This window comes from Papaver somniferum, unplaced genomic scaffold (assembly GCF_003573695.1).
Source record: "Papaver somniferum cultivar HN1 unplaced genomic scaffold, ASM357369v1 unplaced-scaffold_154, whole genome shotgun sequence".
In the NCBI taxonomy this organism is placed as follows: domain Eukaryota; kingdom Viridiplantae; phylum Streptophyta; class Magnoliopsida; order Ranunculales; family Papaveraceae; genus Papaver; species Papaver somniferum.
The window spans coordinates 8,255,330-8,280,566 of record NW_020624820.1 but is presented as its reverse complement, the minus strand read 5'-3'; the positions used below and the strand labels follow the sequence as shown (position 1 = coordinate 8,280,566).

The following is a 25,237-nucleotide window of genomic DNA, read 5'->3' as shown; positions in this document are numbered from 1 at the left end:
AATTCCGAGTTCACCTGAAATTGAGAGAAGAAAGAAAAGGAGGCGTTGTTCTGTGTCGTTAGAGATGAAATTCAGGGAGGAAGATGAGATGCTGCTGCTGTTGAATCAAATACCAAGAAATAGAGGAAGAAACGATGTTGATGCAGTGGAGGATTTGAGCTTAGAACTTGAAGTTAGGGCATGCTGAGAAGAACTGGGAGAAAATAGTGAAGAAGATCAAGGTTATAATGATATTGAAGACATGGGTTTGGTTGATTTTTTGGTTTATTGAAGTTGAGATCAAAAACAAGAGAGATAGAGATACTTCTGATTTATAAATGATGATTTTGGTGAAACTGTGAAATTCAATGGAGTAATTCGAGTTTGAAGGATTATGAAGAGTGGGTTTGAATTAATTCGATGATTGTCAGCAAAATAGAAGCTAGGGTTTGAGGAAACGGAATATTGTTATGGTGTTTCTAAGTGAAATGAATGCTTAGCATTACTGAGATGGATTTGAAGCTACATAGCATATACTGGTGGGGTTGCTGTTGTTTCTGAGTTGCAGTACAGTAAATGACAGATCTGGTGCTTGAGAAGATGTAGATGGTGGCAGCGATGAGTATTTGAAGCCAAGGATGAACTCAGGGAGCTGACTGAGATGGTTTAGTGAACTAAATGGTTGTTGGGTGGAACTTATGTTGAAGTATGGCTGGAGATTGAGCTGAGATTGCAGTGCGTGAACTGAAAAGGGGAATGGTTTGAGCTGATGCTGTTGATGTTGGTGACAGAGACAGGGAATAAGGAGATGGCATGGAGGTGATGCTCAGATTACAGGAATTGTGGTGACAGTCAGGCAAGGTTGATGGAATAGCAAGTATGGGCCTGTGTTGTGAGAATGAGTTGCTGCTGCTACAGAAACTACAATCACACCCATTTTGTAAAAGTTTTCCACTGTCAAACCCACCATCCCAAAAGTTCACGGGCGCACTCATTTTCTTTCACAAAATTTCCCTGAAGCCCAGAATTTATAAAATTATGTTTTGGTCTTTGTTTTAACCGAACTACTTCTCAATTCTTCTTCTTCCTCTCAACTGTAATGAAATACCGAAAGAATTCGCAAGCGTATTATTGAAGACTGCTAGAAATTGGAGAGATCGGATGGAAATCTTCATCAGTGATAGTGTAATTAGGGCTTAACGAGGAGAGATTTGAAATTGGTAAGGTTTATTATCTAGATCTCTTGATAAAAAAAAGGAAGTTTTCGATTTGATGGATGGAATTGGGGTTGAGGTTTCTATATGATTTCCGTCTCAAAACAAAGTTACATCAACGATCCCTTAAAGGATTAATTCCCTTCTCTTTCCTTGATTTTGCTTTTGAAGTGTTCAGATCTATTGATTTGGAAGACAAATTTTAGAGAATTTTTTTTTCATGATTGATTTTTTTTGTTTATCGATGATAATGAAGGGGAAAACTAGGTGAAATTATGAAACCCATGTCTAATTCTTTTACTTACATTGAATGATTGATTTTCTTGAATTAAAAAATTGAATGAATTGGTTGTAATGGCTAATTGTTTTTTTTTAGCTGTAAATTAATGGTGTCATTTCAGTTTGTGGAAGTGAAAATTTCATGAAACCCTTGCAAAATTTTACCTTTCCCCAATCTAGATTATCAATAAAGGTTGTTGGTCTTATTGTATGAATCAATTACTCACATTTTTGATTCTTTTGTTGAATGAAATGGTCCCAAACTCGTAGATTCCTTTTTGTTTAGTGAAGATCTCAGTTTGCAAAAAATTTATGAAACCCCTACACAATTTTGTTTGTTTTTGTTGTCGTAGGAGTTTGATTAATATCGACTTAGGCACATTTTTAATCTTAGGCAGATGCCTTAAAAGCTTTCCACGAGTCTAAGATATGTATGAGTACTTGGTGGTTTTCTATTAGCAACAGTAGTTAGTAATTGGTATTATGTTCATGTGCTTTTGTTTTGATTTGAGTCTGTATTTGCATGATTGGGTAATTGCCCTTTGTGTTTATGAAATGTATGGTTAGATTAGTAAATGAATTTAGTGTACACTTGTTCATATGCTTGTGGTTTAACATGTTGTTATTATGCACAGTTTTTGGGTAGTGATTTCGATACCACATTTTGTGAGATCTTGTTACATTTCGGTATGTATTTTATTAGAATTTTCTTAGAATTCCTTGGTAGTGATTTCAATGGAGAGCTTCTATTATCGGTACAAGGCGGGGAAGTGGTTGTTGTAGCCGGAAGGAGTGGCCTGAATTGTTGTACGTGTGTGAAAGAGATGGTGTGAACTGGAGTTCGATCATTGGTTGTGCAACAAAAGAAGAAATTGCAGCTGGTGGTATTTGCTGCTGCCTCAGTCCATAATGGAAGGACACACAGCAACAGGTTGCTGAAGATGTTGTTGTTGGCTCGAGTGCTATGTACAGGGAAGACGACTTACAGCTGCTGTCATTGTAGTATGGTTGTTCTCACTAGAGTAAAGTGGTGATTGTTATGCATCCGAAACACGGATTACTGTTGTGCAATACATGGAAAGAAAATCACATAATATGTTATGCATTTATAAAAATAGCTATATAATTCGTGAAAATGGATGCATAACCTGTTATGCATCTACAAAATTTGTTGCATAACTTGTTATGCAAGTTTAATTGCAGATGATGGTGTAAATACATGAAAGAAGATGATGGTGTAAATACATGATTTTGATCAAGAGCCCCCGAATAACTGAAAGATAATGGTTTGCGTGGGAGTTAATGAAACATGAAAGAAGATGATGGTGTAAATACATGATTTTGACCAAGAGCCCCGAATAACTGAAAGATAATGGTTTGCGCGGGAGTTAATGAAACATGAAAGAAGATGATGATGTGGTTATGACTGCATAACATGTCATTCAGTCGAGAAATTGTCTGCATAACATGTTATGCATTCGTGAAAATGGATGCATAACCTGTTATGCATCTACAAAATTTGTTGCATAACTTGTTATGCAGTCCAGAAAACCTGCATAACCTGTTATGCGTCCGAAAATATGGCTACATAATGCACTATGCATCGAGAAAATAGATGCATAACTTGATATGCATCCGTAAATATGGATGCATACTGCATTATGCATCAATTTTTTATATGTACGGCTAATATCAACCAAAACAATGGTTACATAACTTGTTATAGATGCATAACTTTGTTATGCAGATACATAACTTGTTATGCAGACGAAAAATGGTTGCATAATTGTTATGCTTCTGCAGAATGTGTTATGCATCGTTTTTGGTGACTGCATAATGGTTAATTATCAAGTTTTCAAAAAAATTCCCTAAAATGAGGATCACCTCCGATTTTTTCGTTAAAAACAAAAATTTGATATTCTTGTTTGTACTCGTTGCGTAGATCTTTTAAAAAGATTTCCAACGATATAAAATTTGTAAAATTCTAAGGCGCGGATTTTTAGATATGTTATGTCCAAGTTGCGCTGCCAATTATACCCCTGAAAAAGATAGTATGCATAACCAGTTATGTATTGATTCATATAATAATTTCATATAATTATGGGTGTCACGGTATACAAAATTAATTGTGGGCCTGAGAACGAGAATATTATTTTTTTTGGGTCTCCCCCTAATAAGATGATGGAATTGTTTGTGGTGGTCTGTGATGGCAGTGTGCAGCGTTATCAAATGGTATTGCTGGTATGAACTGGTGGAGATTTGATTGTGCAAATGCAGGGAAGAGTATAAAAGCCTTTCCACATTACTGGTTTAAATGGCAGTCTGCTTAGTGTTGATTGGAGGTCAATCTGAGCTATGAAGTGCAGGTAATAAGCTGGGTGTTGGTTCAGTTGGCAGAGATGGCTAGAATGGAAGTTCAGTTAGATGAAACAGAATGGTGGCTAGAATGGTTGAAGCTGAACTGATGGTGCTAGGCTGGTTTGCAGTGGAGTCTCTAAGCAAGAGCAGGTGATGTTGAAAGAATAAGAGAAGTATGAGATACAAGGAGTTATAGGCCAGCGCAGATGCAGTTAGGGACAATGTTTGTGACAGAAAGGACTGAGATTACAGGGCATGTATTGAATTGGTCAGATGGGATGGAGTTGTTAGTATGATGATTTACAGGGTTTGTCGACTACTGGCGAAGCTATAAAGAGTAATGAGTCGTGAACTGCAGGTGGAGTTTACAACGAGAATGGTGAAAGAAATGGAGGGTATTGCAGCTGAACTGAAGTGATAGATGAATGTGATTTGCAGTTGAATTTGAATGAACAAGGAGGTATGGTGCTGCGAATTGTGCAGGAGTCGATTGAGCTTGGTTGCAGTTGAACCAAGAAGCTGAAATGGAGTTGCTGCTATTGACTGAATGACATTGCACAAGAGAGGAGAATTGGCCTGGAAACGGCAGAAAACAGTAGAAACTCGGCAGAGTTATGGCTGAGTTGACTCAGTCGGTTATCCCGAGTTGGCAGAGATTGGCTTGGACCTGTATTTGACTGGGCTTGGCTAATGGGCTGTGAGAGACTTAATTGGAGTCGACAGCAGAATTGGAAAGATGTATAAAAAGGGTTTGAGAACACACAGAGGAGATATATCTGTTCTTCTACTTTTGCCTAGGGTTTAGAAACATGATAGGTTTTCTTTTTCTTCTTGTTATGAACTCCATGAACATGAGCTAAGTTTTTATTATTGGTTATGGAATAATTTGATTTCACACAACATGATTTCTTGTTTGATATATTAGTTTTGTCTCAACATTATCGATTATTATTCACTAGAAATATCGCCATGTATGATTGAATGTTTGTTTTGTCAAGTTGCAAATTGGTAGAACTCACATGCATATCTATTGCTAGATTAGAGTTTATTATACGTAAACGTGATGTAATTGTGTATATTTCTTGTAGTGGTACATCCTAGTAATCACAAGTGAGTCATAACCTTTGTTAAATCGGATTAGTGCTTTTACACGTTCGATTGCTTTGATTGGCCTGATTTCATAGAACTTAATGTACCTAGGGAATTAAACTTGATTAGTGCTTTTACATGTTAGGTTGTTCTCTTAGGTAGAGTTCATATTCACATATTTTAATGTGTTTGTTGATGACAAGAGGAAATTAGCGGGATATTCTTGCGATCAAGGTATCCTAGGGCCTTTGATAATGAGAGATTAAAATGTCAATTCTAGTTATTAAGACAAGAACATGTTAGTGAATGAAAACGAAATCCTTAACCAATATCTTTACAGCTCTGATTTGCTTGTTTATTTCTTTGTTTGCTTTATTTTATTTTAGTTTATTAAAAATCAGAAAAATCCCCCTTGTTACTTATAGGAAACCGAAACATATTGACAACCCAAGACCTCTCTGTGGGAACGTCTTTTCTTACCCTTGCTATATTATATATTTTGAGTAGTGAGAAAGTGTAATTTATTTTTGACGCATACGACATCGATCAACAACACCAGCTTCAAGTCATAACAACGACTATCTTTCATTCGAGTACACAACCATGAATTAAATTTATCCGAAACAGATAGGATAGAACCCTAACTCATAGCTTCCATCTTCATTGACATATCAGCTGAGTTACTAACCCCATCTCTCGACAACCACCATTTCCTTCTCCACCGGTAAAACAGCTCAACCAATCCAACTCTTATTTGAGTTAATACCCCATTTCCCTTTAAGTTCAGTCACCAACGACTGTCTTCACGGCCTGAAAGAGTTGTTATGTTGCTGATAGCAACTCAAAACTTTACTAAGTTGTAGGCCTGTACTGCGAACTCGAGCCGACACCAGCAACGGACCCATTTCAGTTTGAATCCAAGACATTTCCACATTCAGTCCCTTCCACGACACTCTCACCCTACGGTGCAGATAAATCCGCAGATTCACAATACCAACCACAACAAACCCGCTAAACCTTGTGGATTTTAAAATTCACCCGTGACCGTCCCGTAGACTCTTGCGGATTGGTTTTCACCCGCAATTTTGCGGATGGTTGCGGATGAAATCCGCGGATCCGAATTGTATGCACACCCCTATTGCTACGGTATTATCCTCTCGCCTTCAGCCTTTGATGACCAAACTTGTCAATCAATCTCAATTTCATATCAGAGAGAGAGACAAAACATAAATGACATGTTGATTGCTAATGAAATTTTGGATTCTAGAATCAAATAAAATCGCCTGGGGATGATTTATATTATATTAGAGAGACAAATCATAGATGGCATATTGATTGCTAATGAAATTGTGGATTCTAGAATCAAATCAATTGTCTTTGAGTTGGAATCCCACACACTTCTAACATGGTATCATAGCTAGGCCCGTATCAGAGTGGAATGAGAAGTAGACCCAAAGGGCTGCCCGTTCACCCGTACAGAGGCCCACGTTGTAGTGGATTAATCTCCGCCCTACACGTGGAGGGGGAGCATGTTGGAGAAACTATAAGATAGTCCCACATAACTAACTCCTTAGCCTAGATCTTAATATATAAGGTGTGGAGCCACTCCACTCATCGCCAATTAGTTTTGAGTTGGAAGCCCACACACTTCAAACATGATATAAGAGCTAGACCCGTATGAGAGTGGAATGAGAAGTAGACCCAAAGGGCTGCCCGTCCACCCATACAGAGGCTCACGTTGTAGTGTCTTAATCTCCTCCCTACACGTAAAGGGGGAGCATGTTGGAGAAACTATAAGATAGTCCCACATAGCTAACTCCTTAGCCTAGATCTTAATATGTAAGGTGTGGAGCCACTCCACTCATTTCCAATGGGTTTTGAGTTGGAAGCCCACACACTTCAAACACATATGCATGGTCTCCCAAAAAACACAAGCCTCTCTGACCTAACTACAATATTTTTCTCTCTTAATGAACTGGTTTTCTTGGGAACTTGGATCAAAATATCATTCTACACACAATCTCATTTAAGTTCTATTTTTCTTCTTCTCCAATCTTCCTTTTAAATCCACTTTCCCAACTTTTGCTACAACAACAACAAGAAGAAGTCTCCGCTGTCTCTCCTTTTCTCTCTTTAGAGTTATAGCTGCTTCTGCACTGTACAAACAAATAAAATCCTTCAAAGAACAGAACACTGTTGGTGGGATTTTAGTCATTTAGATGCGATGATAAGCTGTTCAAGGAGTAGAAGAGGTATTTGGTATTATCAACTTGGATTCATTCTAGTTATCTTGTTGTGTTCTTCAGTAGAAATACAAAGCAGGTTCTTATTGGATTCTGCTCAACATCTTGCAGAAACTCATCAAATGGTTTCTACATCTACCACTGGAAATGATGATAACGAGATTTATGCAACTACAAAAAGACAAGTACCTTCATGGTCAGACCCATTACACAACTAGCTAGATTTGTAGCAGAAGATCCTATACGCATATTGTGGGTTATTAGCAATGGATATATAGCTATCGCTAGGAGTGTACATTGTTTCATGTTTACAACTAGGAAATGACCCGTGCCGTAACGGCCCGGGTTTTCGTTTGTTTTTTGAAACAGGGTTTTTTGATGTTGTCATCTTGTACATCGTAAATAGTGGCAAACAGGTCCACAAAATTACAGTGCGGACACTTAAAACCCAATTTTTTTGTCTTTTGTATCCTTATCGTCTTAACGCTTCTTAATCCACAGAACTGGTGCATCACTTACTCAATCATGTTCAATAAAAAAAAATCACCTAGTCAATGAACATTCAAATTTTCTGAAACATTCAAACAACATTGAAGTATAAAACATTTGTGGATTTACTCGATATTACAATCCCTCTAAAAAATTATAGTAGCAGCATTTTGATCATCCTGATATGATATAGTAGCAACGCGTTGATTTTCCTTACTTGTGGTGGTTTTTTTTTTAAGCAAATAAATAGATGGTGATGGGTGGACTATTAAAAATAATAGATTTAAGATGTAAATTTGGTTTACGTTTAACATAATAACAAAAATACAATATAAAAGTTTCCATGATCTTTTGCTGGTTGTGAAAATATAAAATATCTTTAATCTGTACTATATAAAAGAGATTATATACATTGTACGGCACAAAAAGAAATTATACTCGTATTAAAAAATGTATTATACTCATACTAAAAAACGCCCGACCTGGAAAGCATGGTCGCAAATCGTTCTCCGTAAATTCATTTCTTCTTGCAGCATCTCATTCATAAAAAAATGGGAAATTCACATCAAATCCTTCCCATCAAAACCTCGTTATCATCCATTATTTTAGGGTTTTTCCAACTTAACCAAACTTCATCATAATACAACTTCATTTCTGGAATTATTGATAGATTTAATTTCAATTTAAATCGGGTTTCCCTTCCTTTGCATGTGGAGGATATTTTTGTTACTGAAGATTTAATTTCAATTCTTACTACAACATTAGTTACTGGAATTGTATCAAATTGATGGATTAAATTTGTTTAATTCGATCACATTTGATTGATTGCTATTTTACCCCCAAACAATATTTCACACATGGGAAACAATTTTTCAGCGTTATAGTTACCACTTTATCCTCAAATAATATTTCTAATTTTGATTCAAACTTATTAAAGTAGGGGCAAAACTGTTAAATAAATTTGCAGCTTCAACTAAGGGGAGTTCCCTTTATAGTAGTAAAGTATTAGATAGATTATGGCTAATTGTTCATAATTCCATATAATCGCGTAACTCAATTTCGTAGTCCATATCGAAACTCTTATCCAAACCCGTTTGAGTCATCATTCTCACCCACTGGGGAGTACCCCACATTCATTCTCTTTTTTTTTTCTCTCCTCACACTATATATTGTATGGTCACATTTCACTGATTTTCCGGACTATGAGCACAAAGTAGGTAATAAATTTACTTGTTACAGTGACGACATCCAAAATATATTGTTATTAGTTATTGATTCGGTGCTGGTAATCGCATACTTGCGTTACCATGCACTTTTATCAACATATTACTATATTAGCCATCAACGGCGAAAATACAAAACACATGTGAAAATGAGCAAAACAAAATTCATGGTTGCATCACTCTAATTAGATCACATCTTTAGCACAGTGAATAATGAATGTATTATTCACGATGGAGATAAAAACTTAGTAGGATTCAGTTCTTAAAATAAAAACTTTGCTGAAACCGACTGGAGGAGGATGTCTTCTAAACTTAGTAGGATTCATCAAGACATGTGCCGTTACGCTCATAGCTTTCTGTAATAATATAGAGATCAGCTTACTAATAACTGGGTTTTTTCTTTAATGATGTCTCATATTGTAATATAATTTATATAGGTATTCATATATCCAAATTTTGAAAAACAATATAATTGCCACCTTCCCTGATCACCTTGTCCTAGTCCTTAGGATATGGATATCTGCAACTCAAACATTAGACCGTTCCGTATAAAAAAGAATTAAAACAAAGCAAATAGAACAGAATCAAATACAGGACTACCTATGGGTGCAAAAACCGCAACCATTTTTGCAAATTCAAAGCAGTGCGTGTATCATTCCAAGCTTTTGAAATACCCGTCGCTGTCATAGTATATGAAAACAAATTTAAGTATATAGACATGAGAAAAAAATTGAAAAACAAATAAAATTAGTATAAAAATTTCATAATGATTTTGTACCAAAGCTAATAATTTCTTGTGTGAAAAACTTTTAACCTCCCCTAAACTCTTTCCTGTTACTGGAATTGGTACAAATACGTCATCATTTAGACAGCGCAAATTCTACTGCGTGCTTTCTCAAATGAAGTGACTATAATTTGCACTGAAAATCCTAAGCACAATACTAAAGATCTTATGTAACTCTAAATTGACAGAGAGCTAGATTCCTGTGCTTTTTACAAAAGAATGAACTAATAGCAGAGTTTTACAAGAGTGTTGATTTAAGTAACTTACCTGAGATGGATGGTAACTATTGTCTCAATGTCCAAAAATATGCAACAATATATCAAAAAATTGAGAAATCAAATCAAATTTATGAAAAACTGACTAATAAACGACGTACCTAGAAAATGAGAGCATGGAAAGAAAGAAAATGAGAACGTTTGAGTTTACGTAGTTGAGCATCTCCACGGCTTGATTGTCAAAATCTGAAAAAACACATCCAAAAAATTTATAAAAACCCAATCGATCCAAACAACTAAATTAAAGGAACATTTCCGAAAAAATAACGAATCAAAAATGTTAATAATCAAACTTACAGTGTATTGACCGATTAAACTTGAAGAGTACGGTCGAGAAGCTGGTGATCGTGAACGAGATTGGCAAACTTGTGCATAAAACTGGTGATAGATTGGGTCCCAGATCTTTCGGAAGCAAATCTGGTGACATTAAAGTCACCCGAGAGGACCCAAGGATCATTCCATAAGTATCGAATGTCTCCGAGTTCTTCCCAAAATTGATCTTTTTCGAAATTGAGCACCGGACCATAGACAGAGGTTAGTAACCAGACAAAATCATCATTGATATATTTGCATCTCATTGAAATCGAAAACGCACCAAGAAGAGACTCAATCATAACCACTTTGTTGTTATTCCATATCATAAGGATGCCACCTGACTGTCCAATAGAATCTAACGCCACCCAATCAAAATTGTTAGCACCCCAAATTTGTCTAACCTGATGATGCTGCAAACCTTCCATGTGAGTTTCCCGAATGCAAATAATTAAAGGTTTCCAAAGCCTGATGAGAACTCTAAGATCATCCCTCTTGTTACTATCTGCCAACCCATTAACATTCCAAGAAATAATTTTTGTATTCATGGATCCACCAAATTGACTGATGCAAGGACTTCAGCAGTTTCATTATCTGTATCTTGTTGAGATGGAGAATGAACATTTAGCAAAGCAAAATTATTGTTAGTAGTTGTATGATGTAGTCATTTTACTTGGTCAAGAAACTCGACCTTCCTCTTGTGGGTAGTCATTTTACTTGGTCAAGAAACTCGTCATGGAGCAAGTTGGATCGGTTCCTCATTTCTTCTGAATGGGAGGACCTTTTTCTTAGAATAGAGCAATCTACTCTTCCAAAACCCTTCTCTGACCACATCCCCATTGTGCTTTTTACTGAAGAAAAAGGATGGGGGCCAACTCCTTGTAGATTCGAAAAAATGTGGCTTCAAGATGATTCCATTATGGGTCTTATGGAGAGCTGGTGGAGGTCTCTTTCCTTCTCTGGTTCACCTGGTTTTGTTCTTGCAAAGAAAATGCAAGCCTTAAAAGAGAAGTTAAAAGTCTGGAATAGAGAAGTGTTTGGCAAGATTGAGAGGCTGGTGCAAGAAAATTTAATCTCTATTCAAAGCATTGCAGCGAGAGTTTTCCTTGATCCTAGTAATGACCAGTTGTTGAATGAGCAAATCGTAGCGAAGGCAGAATTCAAAAGATTAGCCAAAATGCATAACGATTTCTGGAAGCAGAGAACCGACTTAAATTGGGTTGAAACACATGAAAACAATACCCATTTCTTTCACAAATATGCTTCGTCAAAGCAAAGATCAAAAAATTTCTCTCAGCTTAAAATCAACGGGGTCATTACTCGAGACAAACCAACCATCAAAAAGGAGCTTGTGGACTACTATCAGAACTTATTCAGAGAAGACTTTTTTTCAAGACCGCAGCTGGACGGGCTTATTTTTTCCCTTCCATTTCGTCTAATGCTGCTGCCAAACTTGAGGACTGGTTCACAGAAGACGAGGTTCTGCTTGCTGATAAGGAGTTAGGTCAGGACAAAGCTCCTGGTCCGGATGGTATGCCTATTTTTGTGATTCTTAATTGCTCGAATTTCATGAAAGACGATATAATGCAGGTTTTGTATGAGCTCCACAACAACAATTTTATTAATTGGAGGTTCAAGTCTACGTTTTTTGTCCTAATACCTAAAGTGCAAGATCTTGAGCAAATTTCTGACTTTAGACCAATAAGTCTTATGAGTAGCATTAACAAAATCATCTCAAAAGTTATCGCTTCTAGGCTCAAAGTGGTGCTGCCCCAAATCATCAGTTATCAACAATCCGCCTATGTTCATGGGAGACAAATAATGGATAGCGCTTTAATAGCTAACGAATGCATAAATTCAGCTCATTTGCTCAATCAAAATGGGATTCTCTGCAAAATTGATTTTCAAAAGGCTTACGACAATGTTGCTTGGTCTTTTATAGACTACGTTCTAAAAAGAATGGGGTTTGGAATGACTTGGCGAAAATGGATTGAAGCGGCTATTTCTCACGTTTACTTCTCAGTGCTTATCAACGGTTCTTCTAATGGAAGATTCAAAATCTCGAAGGGTTTGCGACAAGGAGATCCTTTGTCTCCTTTTTTATTTCTTATTGTTGCTGAGTCGTTAAATTTGATGTTCACAAAGGCAGCCGAACTTCAGTGGATTCAAGGTTTCGATAGTTCTCCAGGTGGTTCTAAGATTACTCACCTTCAATTTTCCGACAACACTCTGATCTTCCTCAAGAATGACCATAGAAGCATCGCTTATCTCCGCAATATCCTCATCTGGTTTGAAGTGATTTCAGCGCTCAAAATCAATTTTCATAAAACATCTCTTATGGCTGTTGGTAATGTACAAAATCTAGACTCTCTTGCAACCACTTTGGGGTGTAAAACTATGGTGCTGCCTTCAACCTATCTTGGTCTCCCATTGGGTGAAGCTTATAGATCAAATAATAAGTGGGACCGCATCATCGAAAGATTCGAAGCTAGACTCCCAAGTTGGATGGCAATAAACTTGTCTCCTGGAGGTAGACTTACCCTTATTATTTTTGTTCTGATGTCCTTGCCCATTTACTTATTCTCTCTTTTCTTTGCACCCATTAATGTTATTAAAAAACTAGAAAGAATTATCCGCAATTTCTTATGGGATGGAGGGGTCGACCGCAAAAAGTATCATCCTGTAGCATGGGATATCGTTCTCAAACCCAAAAATTTAGGTGGTTTAGGAGTTAAGGATTTGCATCTAATGAACATCGCTTTGTTGATGAAATGGCTGTGGAATTTTGGCGAAGATGATAATCCTTTATGGAAGAATTTAGTCTCTCAAAAGTATGGTATTGAGGAGCATGGGTGGTATGCGAAAAATCCTAAACAAGCTTATGGTTGTAGTGTTTGGAGAGGAATTCAAAATCACTTGGTCGACTTCAAAGCAAACTACAAATTCATTGTGGGGAATGGAGAAAGAATTCAATTTTGGAAGGATATATGGTTGGGTAACACTCCTTTAGCAGAGCAATTTCCATATGCCTTCGGAGCATCTTCACACAAAGACTTTACTATAGCGCAAATGTACAACACAAGTGAAAATAGTTGGTCGTTGGGTATTACAAGAAGAATTTATGATCATGTTATTGTTTGTGTTGCGGGTTTGCTTCATGCTTTGGATGAATGCAAAATTGTGCCTAACAAAAAACCAGATGAAAGAGGTTGGATGCATAACAATGTTGTAGGAAAATTCTCGGTGAAAAAATGTTATTCATGGCTCGTTTCGCGGAACTTAAGTCAGGAAGAAGAAGTTTGTGTTCCTACATATAAAATTTGGTCTAAACTCTGGCCTTCAAAGGTCAGTTTTTTTCTTTGGTTAGCCTCAAAAGATAAAGTGTTGACTCAAGATAAACTTTGTAAGAGAAAGTGGAGGGACTGGGTGAACCATTGTTATCTCTGCATCAATGATGAAGAAACTTCAAAGCATATGCTCATGCATTGCTCTTTTGCGAGCACCATCTGGAGTACCTTTATCGTGTTATTTAATTTGGTATGGATAATTCCCCCTTCCATCGAGATTGCTCTGCACTCCTGGCCTCAATCTAAAGCTATCTCGAGAAAGGCTTGTGTCATTAATTGTATGCCTGCTGCAATCATTTGGAATCTATGGAAAGAAAGAAATCATCGGGCTTTCGACAACAAGTTATCATCAATTCTGAATCTCATTCAGAAAATCAAGTTCACAGTTGCTTTTTGGCTTTACCAACAACCCCAATTCAAGGGTATCACCCTGCAGTACTTCATGCTGAAATGGAAAGAAGTAGTATTCGAACCACCATGAATCAACAATTTCTCTTTTTCTGTTAGGCTAAATTTAGTTGGCGTACTTTCGTTGCATTGTTGTTGCAAGCTCTTTGTATCCGTAACTTTGCGTTCACTTTCCGTGAACCTTTTCTTTTTCTTTTCAATTTAATTTTACCGATCAAAAAAAAAAACTTGAAGAGTACGGTGAAGAGGTAATTGCGAACCTTTGGGAAGATAACCTCGTTTAAGGCTTATGTAGTTGAACATCTCCAGAATTTGATTAGCAGTAATGAGGGAGTTGTTAATAGGGATTTTCTTTTATTCGTAACGCATGAAATGGACTCTCCATTAAACGATTGGAATGACAGATTATTTTAGGAAACTATATCGTTGATGGTGCGTAACGTATGCAGATGGAAGGGGGAGAAGGCACAGCAAAACCTTAATTGACTCCACCTTAATTAATGGGATTGCATGGACATTTAAGGGAGTCAAAATCGAATCTCTTGCATTTTCTTGGGTTTTGAAAACAGTGGGAGCCGTTGATGGCTCAAAAAAGCTTATTCAAAACCGTTAGATTGGGCAAAACACATTTGTGTTATAAGAAAACGTCTGGCGGCGATACATAAGATCGAATGATGACTTAGAATGAAAACTATTTATTGGTTTCTGGCTTGCACGGGACAGTGATGATCCGGCTGTACCTGTTAAAACTAGTGTAGAATCTGTAGATGAGAAGTTTTTCTTTTATTAATTTTGCTTTCCAGTGTTTTCTCCATTATCAAAGACTCTTTGGGCAGCAGATTTGGGGTGGGTGGGGGGGGGGGATCAATAAAGAAAGTTTTTTATGTTTTCTTTGTAATTGGACGTTTTGGATTTTGGAAAACAAAGTCAAAGACTCTTAACCAGTTCGTATGGTGCTGTTAATGGATTATAGGGGCCCCCAAAACGAAAGAGAAAAACTTCTAATGGTTTGTAACTTAATTGCGTTTTTTTTTCATTTTTTTTTGCCGTTCATGTTTTTTGACTAGTCATGTTAAACTTTTGCCGAAAGGGCACAAGATAGATTCATTTTGGACATATGCACCCAGGTTTGACACACTTTCCTGTTAACTTGACTATAGCTATTTAACTTCATTTGCTTATATGCTTATACACTCCACATACTTATGGTAAAGTAAGATATCTAGATGTGGTCAATTGGTTCTATTTCTATCGGTGTAGACGTGGTCAACTGGTCAGTACTCAAGTAGTTTCATATCTATCGACTATCACTAATGAGTAATGATTAATAATTATATTAGCAATACATATCATCACTACATGTATATGTAAGCAGTAAAATTAGTCTTGTCTGTTGCGCCATTGTACCACAGGAATTTCATGGTAAAACTGGGTTGATTTGGTCAAATGGTGAGAGGGGCAGTACCTTTACTGTCTGCTTTGGGCATTTTCAGTGTCAGGGCCGGCCCTGTATCAAATAAGTGGAAAATGAAACTATGACTGTTTTGATCTCTATTTCTAGCTTCTACGAGCTTTTATTTGCTTCATTTGTGTAATTACCGAGGGTTATACATATGTACTCATCATTCAGTCATGTTCATCATTTTGGAGTTTTTATGTAGCTGGATCGATTCACTTATAGGGAGATCTCTCTGGATTGATTAAAGAAAGGATTATAAACATACATAGGCCTGATTTTCAATCCGAAAGACAACCATAGGCCTGTTTTTTTCAAATTTGCAAATCTAGGCATCTATCCATGTTTCCATCCAAATCCGTTATTTTTGTCAATTTCTCGGTCGACACGGCCAATTTCTCATCGGATGAGATGAGTTATTGACGCGCAATTACCCATTTTCCCTCTATACACGTGTGACCATCTTGGTGTTTGATCTGATTCTAGTATTAACAATCAACGGGTTAGATTAAATACTATCCATTTTATGTTTTCTTTTCACCATCCAGTCCCACTTCTGTCGATGTATTAGCCATAGCAGCCATCGATTTGAGAAGTGGCGGAGAAGAATTTGAAGAAAATGGTGAACTGATCGATTAAGACATGAATCTGAGGTCAAGAAGCAAATGAAGCATGGTGAAATTGAGAAGAAACATGGTTAAGACATGAGTTTGTCTTCCATGGATTTAGGTCGAATTGTTAACAGTCTACTAGGGTTTGTACTGATGCTATAAAGATGATGGAATTGATCTTGTGTTTTATGATTCAAGGGTTTTGATGAGATCTGAAGCTGGAAGAGAAATGTCGTGTGTGTTAAATTCATGGGTTTTGGCTGAGTTCGAACTCTCGATTGAGAAATCAATTGAAGGAAGAATCTGAAGGTTAGGGATTGTGTGGAATTTGGTTGCAGCTGCATTTTTTGTTGAAATCAAGAAATGGTGATGCTGAGAAGGTTAATTGTAGCATGGTGCTGGTGATATGAAATTATTGATCTACAACTTCATTAAGCTGCAGTGAAGATTAATGGAGGAGAATAAGTGTTTAGAAGAATAAGGAAGCTGGGTTTAGGTTGATTGAATTCGAGTGCTGCTGATGAAGATTGGTTTGAATGGTTTGCAAGGATTGGTGGTGGTGTGGTGATGAAATTAATGAGTTCAAAGGGTTTTAGATGTATGTTTGGAAACTACATGGAAGAACAAGGATTTGTGTTCGGGAATTAATGGTCCAGAACAGGGGTTTGCTGCTTCGATTATAATTTGGGTTGTAGCTTTTGATTTCGAAGGAATTGAAGGTGTTTGTTGTGAATCGGAATAAGAATTAGGGTTCTGGATGGTTTTCAAATGGGGAGAGTTAAGAGCGGATTGAGGATTCTGGTAAGTGTGTTTGCTGTTGAGAATCACAGTTAGGGTTTGAATCTGTTATGAATTTGAATCTCAACATATGAATGGATGGGTCCGTGAAAGAGTTTATTTGAGGTTTTGATAATTTCTGAAGCCAATGACAAGGATGAACCAGATTGAGCTGTTGCTGCTATTGTGGTGAATTTATAAGTTAGTGCACGGATCTGTGTCAGAAGTGGAAATTATGGGTCATATTGATGTTGTATTTTCTGCTGAGCAGATTGTGGCAGTGATTCTGGTTTTTAACAGAATGAGCATTGGGGTTTGAGTTGTTCTGAAATGAATTTTGGCTTGTATAGAAGATGACACTGGTGTTATTGGAATGGGATGAGAATATGTATGTTGCTCCTCTGCTATAGAGTTGCAATTGCAGCTAGAGGAGTTAGGTTATGTTGCAGTGGGTTTGTGTTGTTGAGCTTGTAGGATGGTGATGCTGCAATGGACTGGTAAATGAAGAACACATAATTGAGATGATGGTACTGAGATCGCAATGTGTTGGTTGTGTGTACTGGTTGTGACCTAAGATGGAGTGGAAGTTGCATGTGCAAGACAACAAGAATAATGTTATTGTTGATTGACTCAGATGAACAAGAAAAGGGTGTTGGTTATGTTTGAAGAAGAAGCTGAAACGGGACTGCAGATAGATTCTTATGGCCGGGAAATTACCAGGAAACGGTCAGAACTCGGCCGAAATCCTGTTCAGGCGAGTTGACCCAGAGATTCAGGTGACTGATTCAGATGGTGACGTGTATATATGGTGACGTGTAACGATGATGATGTGTACAAACCAAACCTGAGTTAATAAGAAAATCACGAGTTAACAATAAACCCACAGAGTTGAAGGACTTATAAGTCTTTTTGTCTTATATTACAGTGTAAAAAAGGTGGATAACCACCGTTAGCCGTTTTTTCAATAAAACGGTCAAAACCGGCCTAGATTTGTAATTTTCAAAAAAACGGGCCTATGGTTGTCACCCTGAAAAAACAGGCCTATATCTGTTTTTTCACCCTTAAAAAAAGGGCGTCATTTACAATGAAGCACATGGAATGCTTCAAATCAAACTCTTGTCCTAATGTGTCGTTTGAGCAAATGTATGTATAGCTCAGGTAGCGCTGGATTTGGTGTCGGTGAGTAGTAGGTTCTAAAATCTAGGATAAAGATCGATTTGTGTATCATGGGTGTTAATATATATATATATCAATAACCTAAACACCCAACCACATCTCTCACACCACATTGAGAGTTACGCTTACCTCCCCTCCCATTGGTCGGTGAACAAAAACCTCGCTCCTGATTGGCTGAAAAACAAGTTAGCCCCTTACATTTTGTGGCCGTTAATTTCTAATTATATTGATTCGATCTAATGTTCACCCTCTTTTATATTAATAGATCGACGAAACCCTTAATCCTGATTGGTTGAAATTTTAACAAAATTCTTACATCATGTTTACATCTTTTTAATAAAATTAAGGTCGCTGGATTTGTAATATTGAACGGCTAAACGAATTGCTACAAATCGTTAAATGAAATCTTTAACATTTCCATATATATTAGAGAATATATATAGGTATAGTTTTTCTCTCTGTTCGTATTGATATATTTTCAGAAATAAATCTAGGATCTACTAAACAACTTCTTTCACCAAATTTAGTTATATAATCTAGGGATTTTCTTTATATGAAAGGAAATATGTGGAGAAAAAAAAATAGTACTAACATAAATAGAATTAGTCGTTCCTAACGAGACCACGTCGACGGACATCGTATACAGAAAAAAAAAAAAAAAAAAAAACCTAGTTTTGTAGTAGAATCGTAGAGAAAGGAAAAGAGGTAGAAGATTTCTTATTGATATGAGTAACCATATTACATAGATATATTATCCTTCGTATACATCTAAAGGAAAACTCTATATATCTAACTGGGTCGTACATCCATGGGACGTAGACCCTATAACACTCCCCCTTGTGCGGTCCAATAGAACTTCGTATGTAGTTCTACACATATAGTGCTTATAATGTGAGTCTTCAAATGTCATTCTCTCCTTGATGACTTGTTCCAAAATCAATTGCCTTACTAAAACTTTGACAAGGAAAAACCTAGTGGGATAAAACCTTGGTACAACTCTTCACACGTAGTACTTCACATGTTGTTGTACTTTACATGTAGTTCATCACATGCAATACGATCTTTAAAGATCGACGAGTCTAAGTTAATTATCTCGTTAAAAATTCGGCAGGCTAACCAATAGGGACAATACCTGAACTAAATAAAAAGAGTAAACCATTAAGTAGACTTATAACATAATTGGATGCGTATACGTTGCCTCATTAAAACCTTGACAAAGAAAACCCAGTGGGATAAAACTTTTACGAAGGGAAAATAGTACAACGCGACAAATGCAAGTAAAGGTGATCCGTTGCAGATGATCACTTGGCTCCGTCGAAGTTGACTAGTTGCTTCACAACTCCTAAGGAAGAAAATCCTTGTAGGAAAGACAATAGTCTTAGCTGGGAAATTACATTCCCGGTGTTTGTTGTTGTCTCATTAAAAATCTTGCCGAGTAACAAAACCCTGTGGAAAAAAAGTAACATCCGTGAAGGAAAAAGTTCAACACACCATTAGATGCTCCCCCTGATGTCAGACAATTTTCATTAGTCTAATGCAGTCAAAAGGAGTTTATCACACTGTACCTTGGTGACTTGAAAGCTTATAAGACCATGTTGTTGATTCTGGAAGTTACGTTGCTTAACAGACTATCACGTTTCATTTCTTTGATTCAGATATTTTCAGTAATATCAACGCGATATTTATGTCTTCAACGTTCAACATACTTGATGTTTTAGTGTTGTCTCGCTAAAAACCTTGTAGAGTAACAAAACCCTTTGGAAAAAACTATTCTCGATCGAAGGGAAAAAGAGTACAACACATCTTCGATTTCGAAGTAAAATATGTCGACATCATATCCTTGGATCCTCCCCCTGATGTCGACATCTCCCCCAGATTACTTTCAGAGTTGTTCGTTTAGTCATGTATTTTTCGAAACTGAATATTGGTAATGACTTAGAAAATAGTCTACCACATCTTCCCCTGATTACTTTCGTTGGAGAAGAGATTATTGTTCCTTCATAATCAACAACTTTTGGATTGCACTTTCATTAGCATTTATTTTTATGTCTTTGCAGGGATAAAACAAATTTATGTCAATGGTTAAATGATTACATTTACTATACCATTCCAATGACGTTGCGTTGGCGCGGAGCTATATCTAGCTAACAAGTTCCCTGAGGATGTAAAATTTTGATCGAGTACATTATTATACTAAGTACAAAAATGTGCCTATTGTACTTAGATATGGGAATTTCATCTCCCAACACATCTTTTTCATATTCCTTTGGAAGAAATGGTTACTTACTTATAGTTGAACCTCAATTAATCATGGGAGTGCTATCAGGATGCATTTTTTTGTTAACTTACCTGACAACTTTAGACATATGCAAACTGGTGGAATAATATACCACAAGCTCAGTATTCGATCGAGCTTTCCCTAGATTTTTCATCTCAAATTCGGATTTTAAATAGCTTTTAAGGTCTCTTATTACATCAAGAGTACACATCATGTCTGTACCATCAACATAAGTAGCTACAATTCCAAATCAGGAACTTTCTTATCAATACGGAAGGAAAAATAACTTACTTGTCTATCCCTTTCAAATCAAATAGCCACTTAGACGGGTATACCACATCCGCCTGATTGCTTGAATCAATTCTATCTAACTGTAAACGCACTCTGTGGTTTAGAATCATTTGATTTGGGCAACAAAAGACTATCAAATACTTTTGTAAATATCTGTTATCTCTTGATTCTTTCAGATATACGTAACAACCACATACATATGCTGCATTTCAAGTCCTTTTGAAATTACCAAGCTAACTAAGTAGCGGAACACTATAACGTTTATTATAAGAGAACAATTCCAGGGCTTTGTGAGAAACCTCATGCCACAATGCGAGTCCTTTTACTTTAAGACTTCTTTCTTCTCATTATGCTTTGTGACAAATAATCATGTATGTCAATTAGGTTTTACACTTGGTTGGTTAGCAATACCACACCAAATACCTGCATATTTGTCAAAGAACCAAGTTCTACCTGGATTGTATATGTAAAATATGCTCTTCGTTGAAATTAAGCAACAAGGAGCTTTGTTCGATCCCATCTTGCTTTATTTCCTTAAGAAAGTGTATAAGAAATTAATCATCAATATGCTCGCATGATCTTTCCATTGACTCGTGCGCATTCTCATAATCCACTTGGGATGTCATTGTTCTCTGGAATCATTAAACTTCGGAGCGTCCTCCAGTATTGATTCATGGACATAGTCAGAGACAATAAAATGAGATTATTTCATTAATGATACAAATTAGGTTGTGCCTTACTCATCTACTTCCTTTCTAGGTGAGGATTGATCGAACCAAGTGGTCTCTCCAACTTCCTTTATGGAGCCACGACTTTAACCACACTTCCACTTAGTGTAGTTGCAACACCTTATAGTCTATGGTGTACCCCATACTGAAGATTTCTAACCTTGCAGGAACATTTGCAGCTGGTAAGTGTGATCTTGTCACGTTTTCGATATCATTTCACTTTCTGAAATCGATTATTCTTTGTCACTTCACATTTACATTTGTGGAGTACAAGAATCAATATGAGATACAGTGGGAACACACCACGAAAATTCTTGTCGTTCCCTTAGAAAATACATTTTCTTATCTCCCCCTAACGACGGGAAGACTGTCTCATTAAAATGACAACCCGCAAATCTAGCGGTAAGAGATCTCATGCCAAAGTTTTTAAAATGCGGATAATTTTGGGGAGTAAATATCCAACATAACTACTTAATTTTTTTCGTGACCCATCATAATACGATGTGGAATCGTAATGGCACATATGTAGTGCAACCAAAAATGCGTAAGAATGTGAATGTCAGGCTTATATCCAGTTACCAAGTGGTACGCATAAAAGGTTGATTAATAGTGGGTTCTAAAATGAATTAAGTAAAGATGCGTTAATATTGCATATTCCCAAGAAGTTAAAGGTATGTTTGTACGCATAACCATGCCTTAGGCACCATCTGTAACCTTTGATGATAGCCTTTGCGAGACCATGGGATACAGGATGCTCTGCATTGATCCTATTAAACATGCAATAACCATCAAATCCTTTTGATGTACACTCGCTAGCATTTACAAGGGATGGTGATCCCTTACATGTAAAATATATGCCAGTAGTTTTCCAAACACAAATTTCTTGGGAACTAAAACTTGTCCAAAATGTCAAAACATTCACCAGAGCTATAAGTCACTTTAGTGGTCCGCATTCTGCATGAATATTCTTGTAAATTTCACCTTGTTTTCTTTGTAATTTGGATTGGTTACCATTTGCATTTTAGGATGGTCTCAATCCTGTTTTACTGAAGACTTTGTGAATTAAGTGATATGCTTTCTTACTTAAAAGCAATAGGGGGTTGTGCATCTATTACTTTAGAGAACACCTATTGAGAGATATGCTGCTGGTAGGCTTCTAAAAGGTCCTAAAAATTATCCCCGGCAACGGCGCCAAAAACTTGGCAGGCCCGGAGAAGTATATAAAATGAAGCGCAATGAAAACGGGGGCCTACAGTAATACCGCAAGTGCACGGTCGTCGGTTGTAGCTCGTGCAAGTACGGGTCGATCCACAGAGATCGGGTGTGTTTGGAATGTTTCTAGCTATTTGGGTTCCTAAATTGCTATTGGGCTATGAAGCCTTTTGGCTTAAATTGGGCTTTGAGTGCTAATGGGTTTGTTCACAATAAAATGAACTGAGCTTGGGCTCAGTTGGTCTCTGAAGTGTAAATGGGCTTTGGTTTTAAACTTAGGCTTGGGCTCAATTGTACAAACAATAGACAGTGGGCTTAGAACTGAGAACTAGGCCTTTGGGTTAAACAACTGGGCTTTGGTTAAGCCTGAATTGGATTGGGCTCAGCTTTTGAAATGAGCTGAGCTTTGGGCTCAGTTAGATGGGCCTTTGCTTGGCTGCAGGAAGCAGCAGCAACAACAGCAGCAGCAGCACAAGTGCTGCACAGCAGCAGCAGCAGCTTGGCAGAGGAAGAGAGCAATGCAGCAGTAGTGCTGCAGCAGACAACAGCAACAGCAGCAGCAGAAGGGCAGCTGCAAGGGAAGGAAAGCAGCAGCACTGCAAGTGTAAGGGAAGGCAATGCAGCACAAGTGCTGCACAGCAGCTGCAGGGCAGTGGAATAAGAGAAGCAAAGCAACAGAAGCAAAGGTGGCAGTAAAGCAAAGATAATGCAATAAAGAAGATGGCTAACAAAATAAACAAAAGGAAACACAAACAGGGCAACACATGGCAAAAGCAAAGAACAAAACAAGATGAACCAAGGCCTAAGGCCAAGGGCAAGGATGTGGTGAAGCTAACAGAGCAAGGCTAAGCTAAGGCAAGATTACAGGAGGTATACTAAAAGAATGGGAAGAGAATTAGCTTGCTCATTGTCACTAGTGAGCACTAATTTCTCCCAATGCTCAATCAACAGTGCAACCTAAGCATACACAGGGAATGGCAAGAAAATCAGCTTGCTTTAAGCACTGATTTCTTCCATTACACAATTAGCACAAAGCTTCAAATGTATCTAGCCTAGCATTCCATTAGTGTGACAGTGACAGAAAACAAACATGATCACAACTAACTGAACTAACATTGAACAACATCTAAACAGGACACATGTTAACAGGAGATGAAACTAAAAACATTAACAGAAACATCACATTAAACAGGAATTAACAGAACATGAACATTAAACAAGCAGCAAATTGAACTAAAAACATTAAGCATAACAAGTGAACTGTAATTGAGCTTGTAAATTGAAAATTAACAGGACATGAGAGTCCTGGATGTTGGCTACTCCACAGCATGAGTAAAATGGAAACTTAAACATATGCAGTGATACACATTTAACAGGACATGAGAGTCCTGGATGCAGGCTACTCCAAGCATGGTTTCTAACACAACCCATAGTCCCAATTTATACCCAATTACATCATTAGGGTTTTCCCCAATTTTCCCCCAAATTCAGTGAAATTAGGTTTTGCAAATTACCTAATTTTATGGCACAATTCCTCCCATGTGCGACGACCCATTCTTCCTCTGACGCTCCTGCTGCTATCCACGCCTCCAATTGCTTCATCTATCAATCTAATTCACCAAATCCAATCCTAACAGTGAAGAGGATGGTGGAGTTGTTGAAATAGAGTAATAGGTGATAGGGGTGATGATAGTAGTGATGGGTTGTGGTTGTTGTGGAGAGTTGGTGGTTTGGTGGCTGTTGCAGGAGTGGTGGTGATGATGGTGGTGCGGCAGGGAAGGAGGTGGTTCTGCAGAGAGGGGGGTGATGGTGGTAGATGGGTTCGATAGAATGGGAGAAGGGGGTTGTTTGGTTAGGTGGTAGGGCTCGGGTGATAGAGTGTTGAGCGAATCCATCTAGTCTTGATGTTTCGTGAGATGGGCCGCGAGATGCGAAGCTGGTGGTAGGTAGATCGGACGGTGATGATGGAGTGAAGCTTGTAGCGACCGTCAGATTTTTTGATACAACGAAATCAACGATGCCAGATGGAGTTAGGTGTTGTAGTGTTAGGCGGAGATATCAAACTTTGATGAACAGCAAGGGAGCGACCGTTGGATTCAACTACCATCTAATCTGAAGGCTTGGAATTTCAGCGCTGTGGTGCTGGCAGAGACTTCAGATTTTGATGCTCTATGAAGGAGCGACCGTCGGATGCTTCTGAGAACTGATCTGATGGCTGAGAACGGAGGCGCTTTTGTGTGTAGAAAATGAGGTTGTGCGCACCATTCTTCGCGGCTTCCTTGCGTAATTTCTCCCGGCTTTTCACTACTTTTCTGCTCTTTTCGCTCCGCGACTCATCCGAACTTTATTTATTACCTAAAAATGCAAAATTAATTAATAAAAATATTTATTCTTGAAAACAATGAAAATACAGAATATGGGATAAAATGTAGAATTAATGCAAAAGATGAGTTAAATGCCAACAAAAAGGGATAAATAAATATACAATATTTGGCACTCATCAAATACCCCCAAACCTGAATTTTACTTGTCCTCAAGTAAAACAAAACTAAGGAAATCCTAACTATACCACTGTCGCTGGTCTCTCGAATGCATTTAGCGTATGCACTAAGCCTTTTAAACCACTAAGTGTCCCTAGTGGACGAGTTGAAGTCTCGTGAAGGTTTACCAGAGGTGTGCCTACAAAACCTAAGGACAAAATATAAGCT

The 25,237-nt window shown here is 37.5% G+C and overlaps 2 protein-coding genes across 2 annotated transcripts; one reads left to right on the top strand and one right to left on the bottom strand.

Moving 5' to 3' along the window:
* Positions 1-9,214: 9,214 nt before the first annotated feature.
* On the bottom strand, positions 9,215-10,553 carry LOC113336765. Its single transcript, XM_026582445.1, has 3 exons — positions 10,231-10,553; positions 10,035-10,119; positions 9,215-9,554 (listed from the first exon to the last, which is right to left on the bottom strand). Exons 1-3 carry the CDS (start codon positions 10,457-10,459, stop codon positions 9,527-9,529), a joined length of 342 nt encoding a protein of 113 aa, XP_026438230.1. The 5' UTR covers positions 10,460-10,553; the 3' UTR covers positions 9,215-9,526.
* A 587-nt stretch (positions 10,554-11,140) lies between these two features.
* Positions 11,141-14,073, top strand: LOC113336811. Its single transcript, XM_026582485.1, has 2 exons — positions 11,141-11,464; positions 11,623-14,073. Exons 1-2 carry the CDS (start codon positions 11,141-11,143, stop codon positions 14,071-14,073), a joined length of 2,775 nt encoding a protein of 924 aa, XP_026438270.1.
* Positions 14,074-25,237: the final 11,164 nt, after the last annotated feature.

Bases quoted from the DNA above. Each gene is read 5' to 3' on its own strand.
- LOC113336765 (XM_026582445.1), bottom strand. From the start codon at position 10,459: ATGGTCCGGTGCTCAATTTCGAAAAAGATCAATTTTGGGAAGAACTCG. The intron at 10,120-10,230 runs GTAAGTTTGATT...GTGTTTTTTCAG, and splicing joins GTTTAATCGGTCAATACACT to ATTTTGACAATCAAGCCGTG. The intron at 9,555-10,034 runs GTACGTCGTTTA...ATACTATGACAG, and splicing joins TCCATGCTCTCATTTTCTAG to CGACGGGTATTTCAAAAGCT.
- LOC113336811 (XM_026582485.1), top strand. From the start codon at position 11,141: ATGTGGCTTCAAGATGATTCCATTATGGGTCTTATGGAGAGCTGGTGG. The intron at 11,465-11,622 runs GTTGAAACACAT...GAACTTATTCAG, and splicing joins AGAGAACCGACTTAAATTGG to AGAAGACTTTTTTTCAAGAC.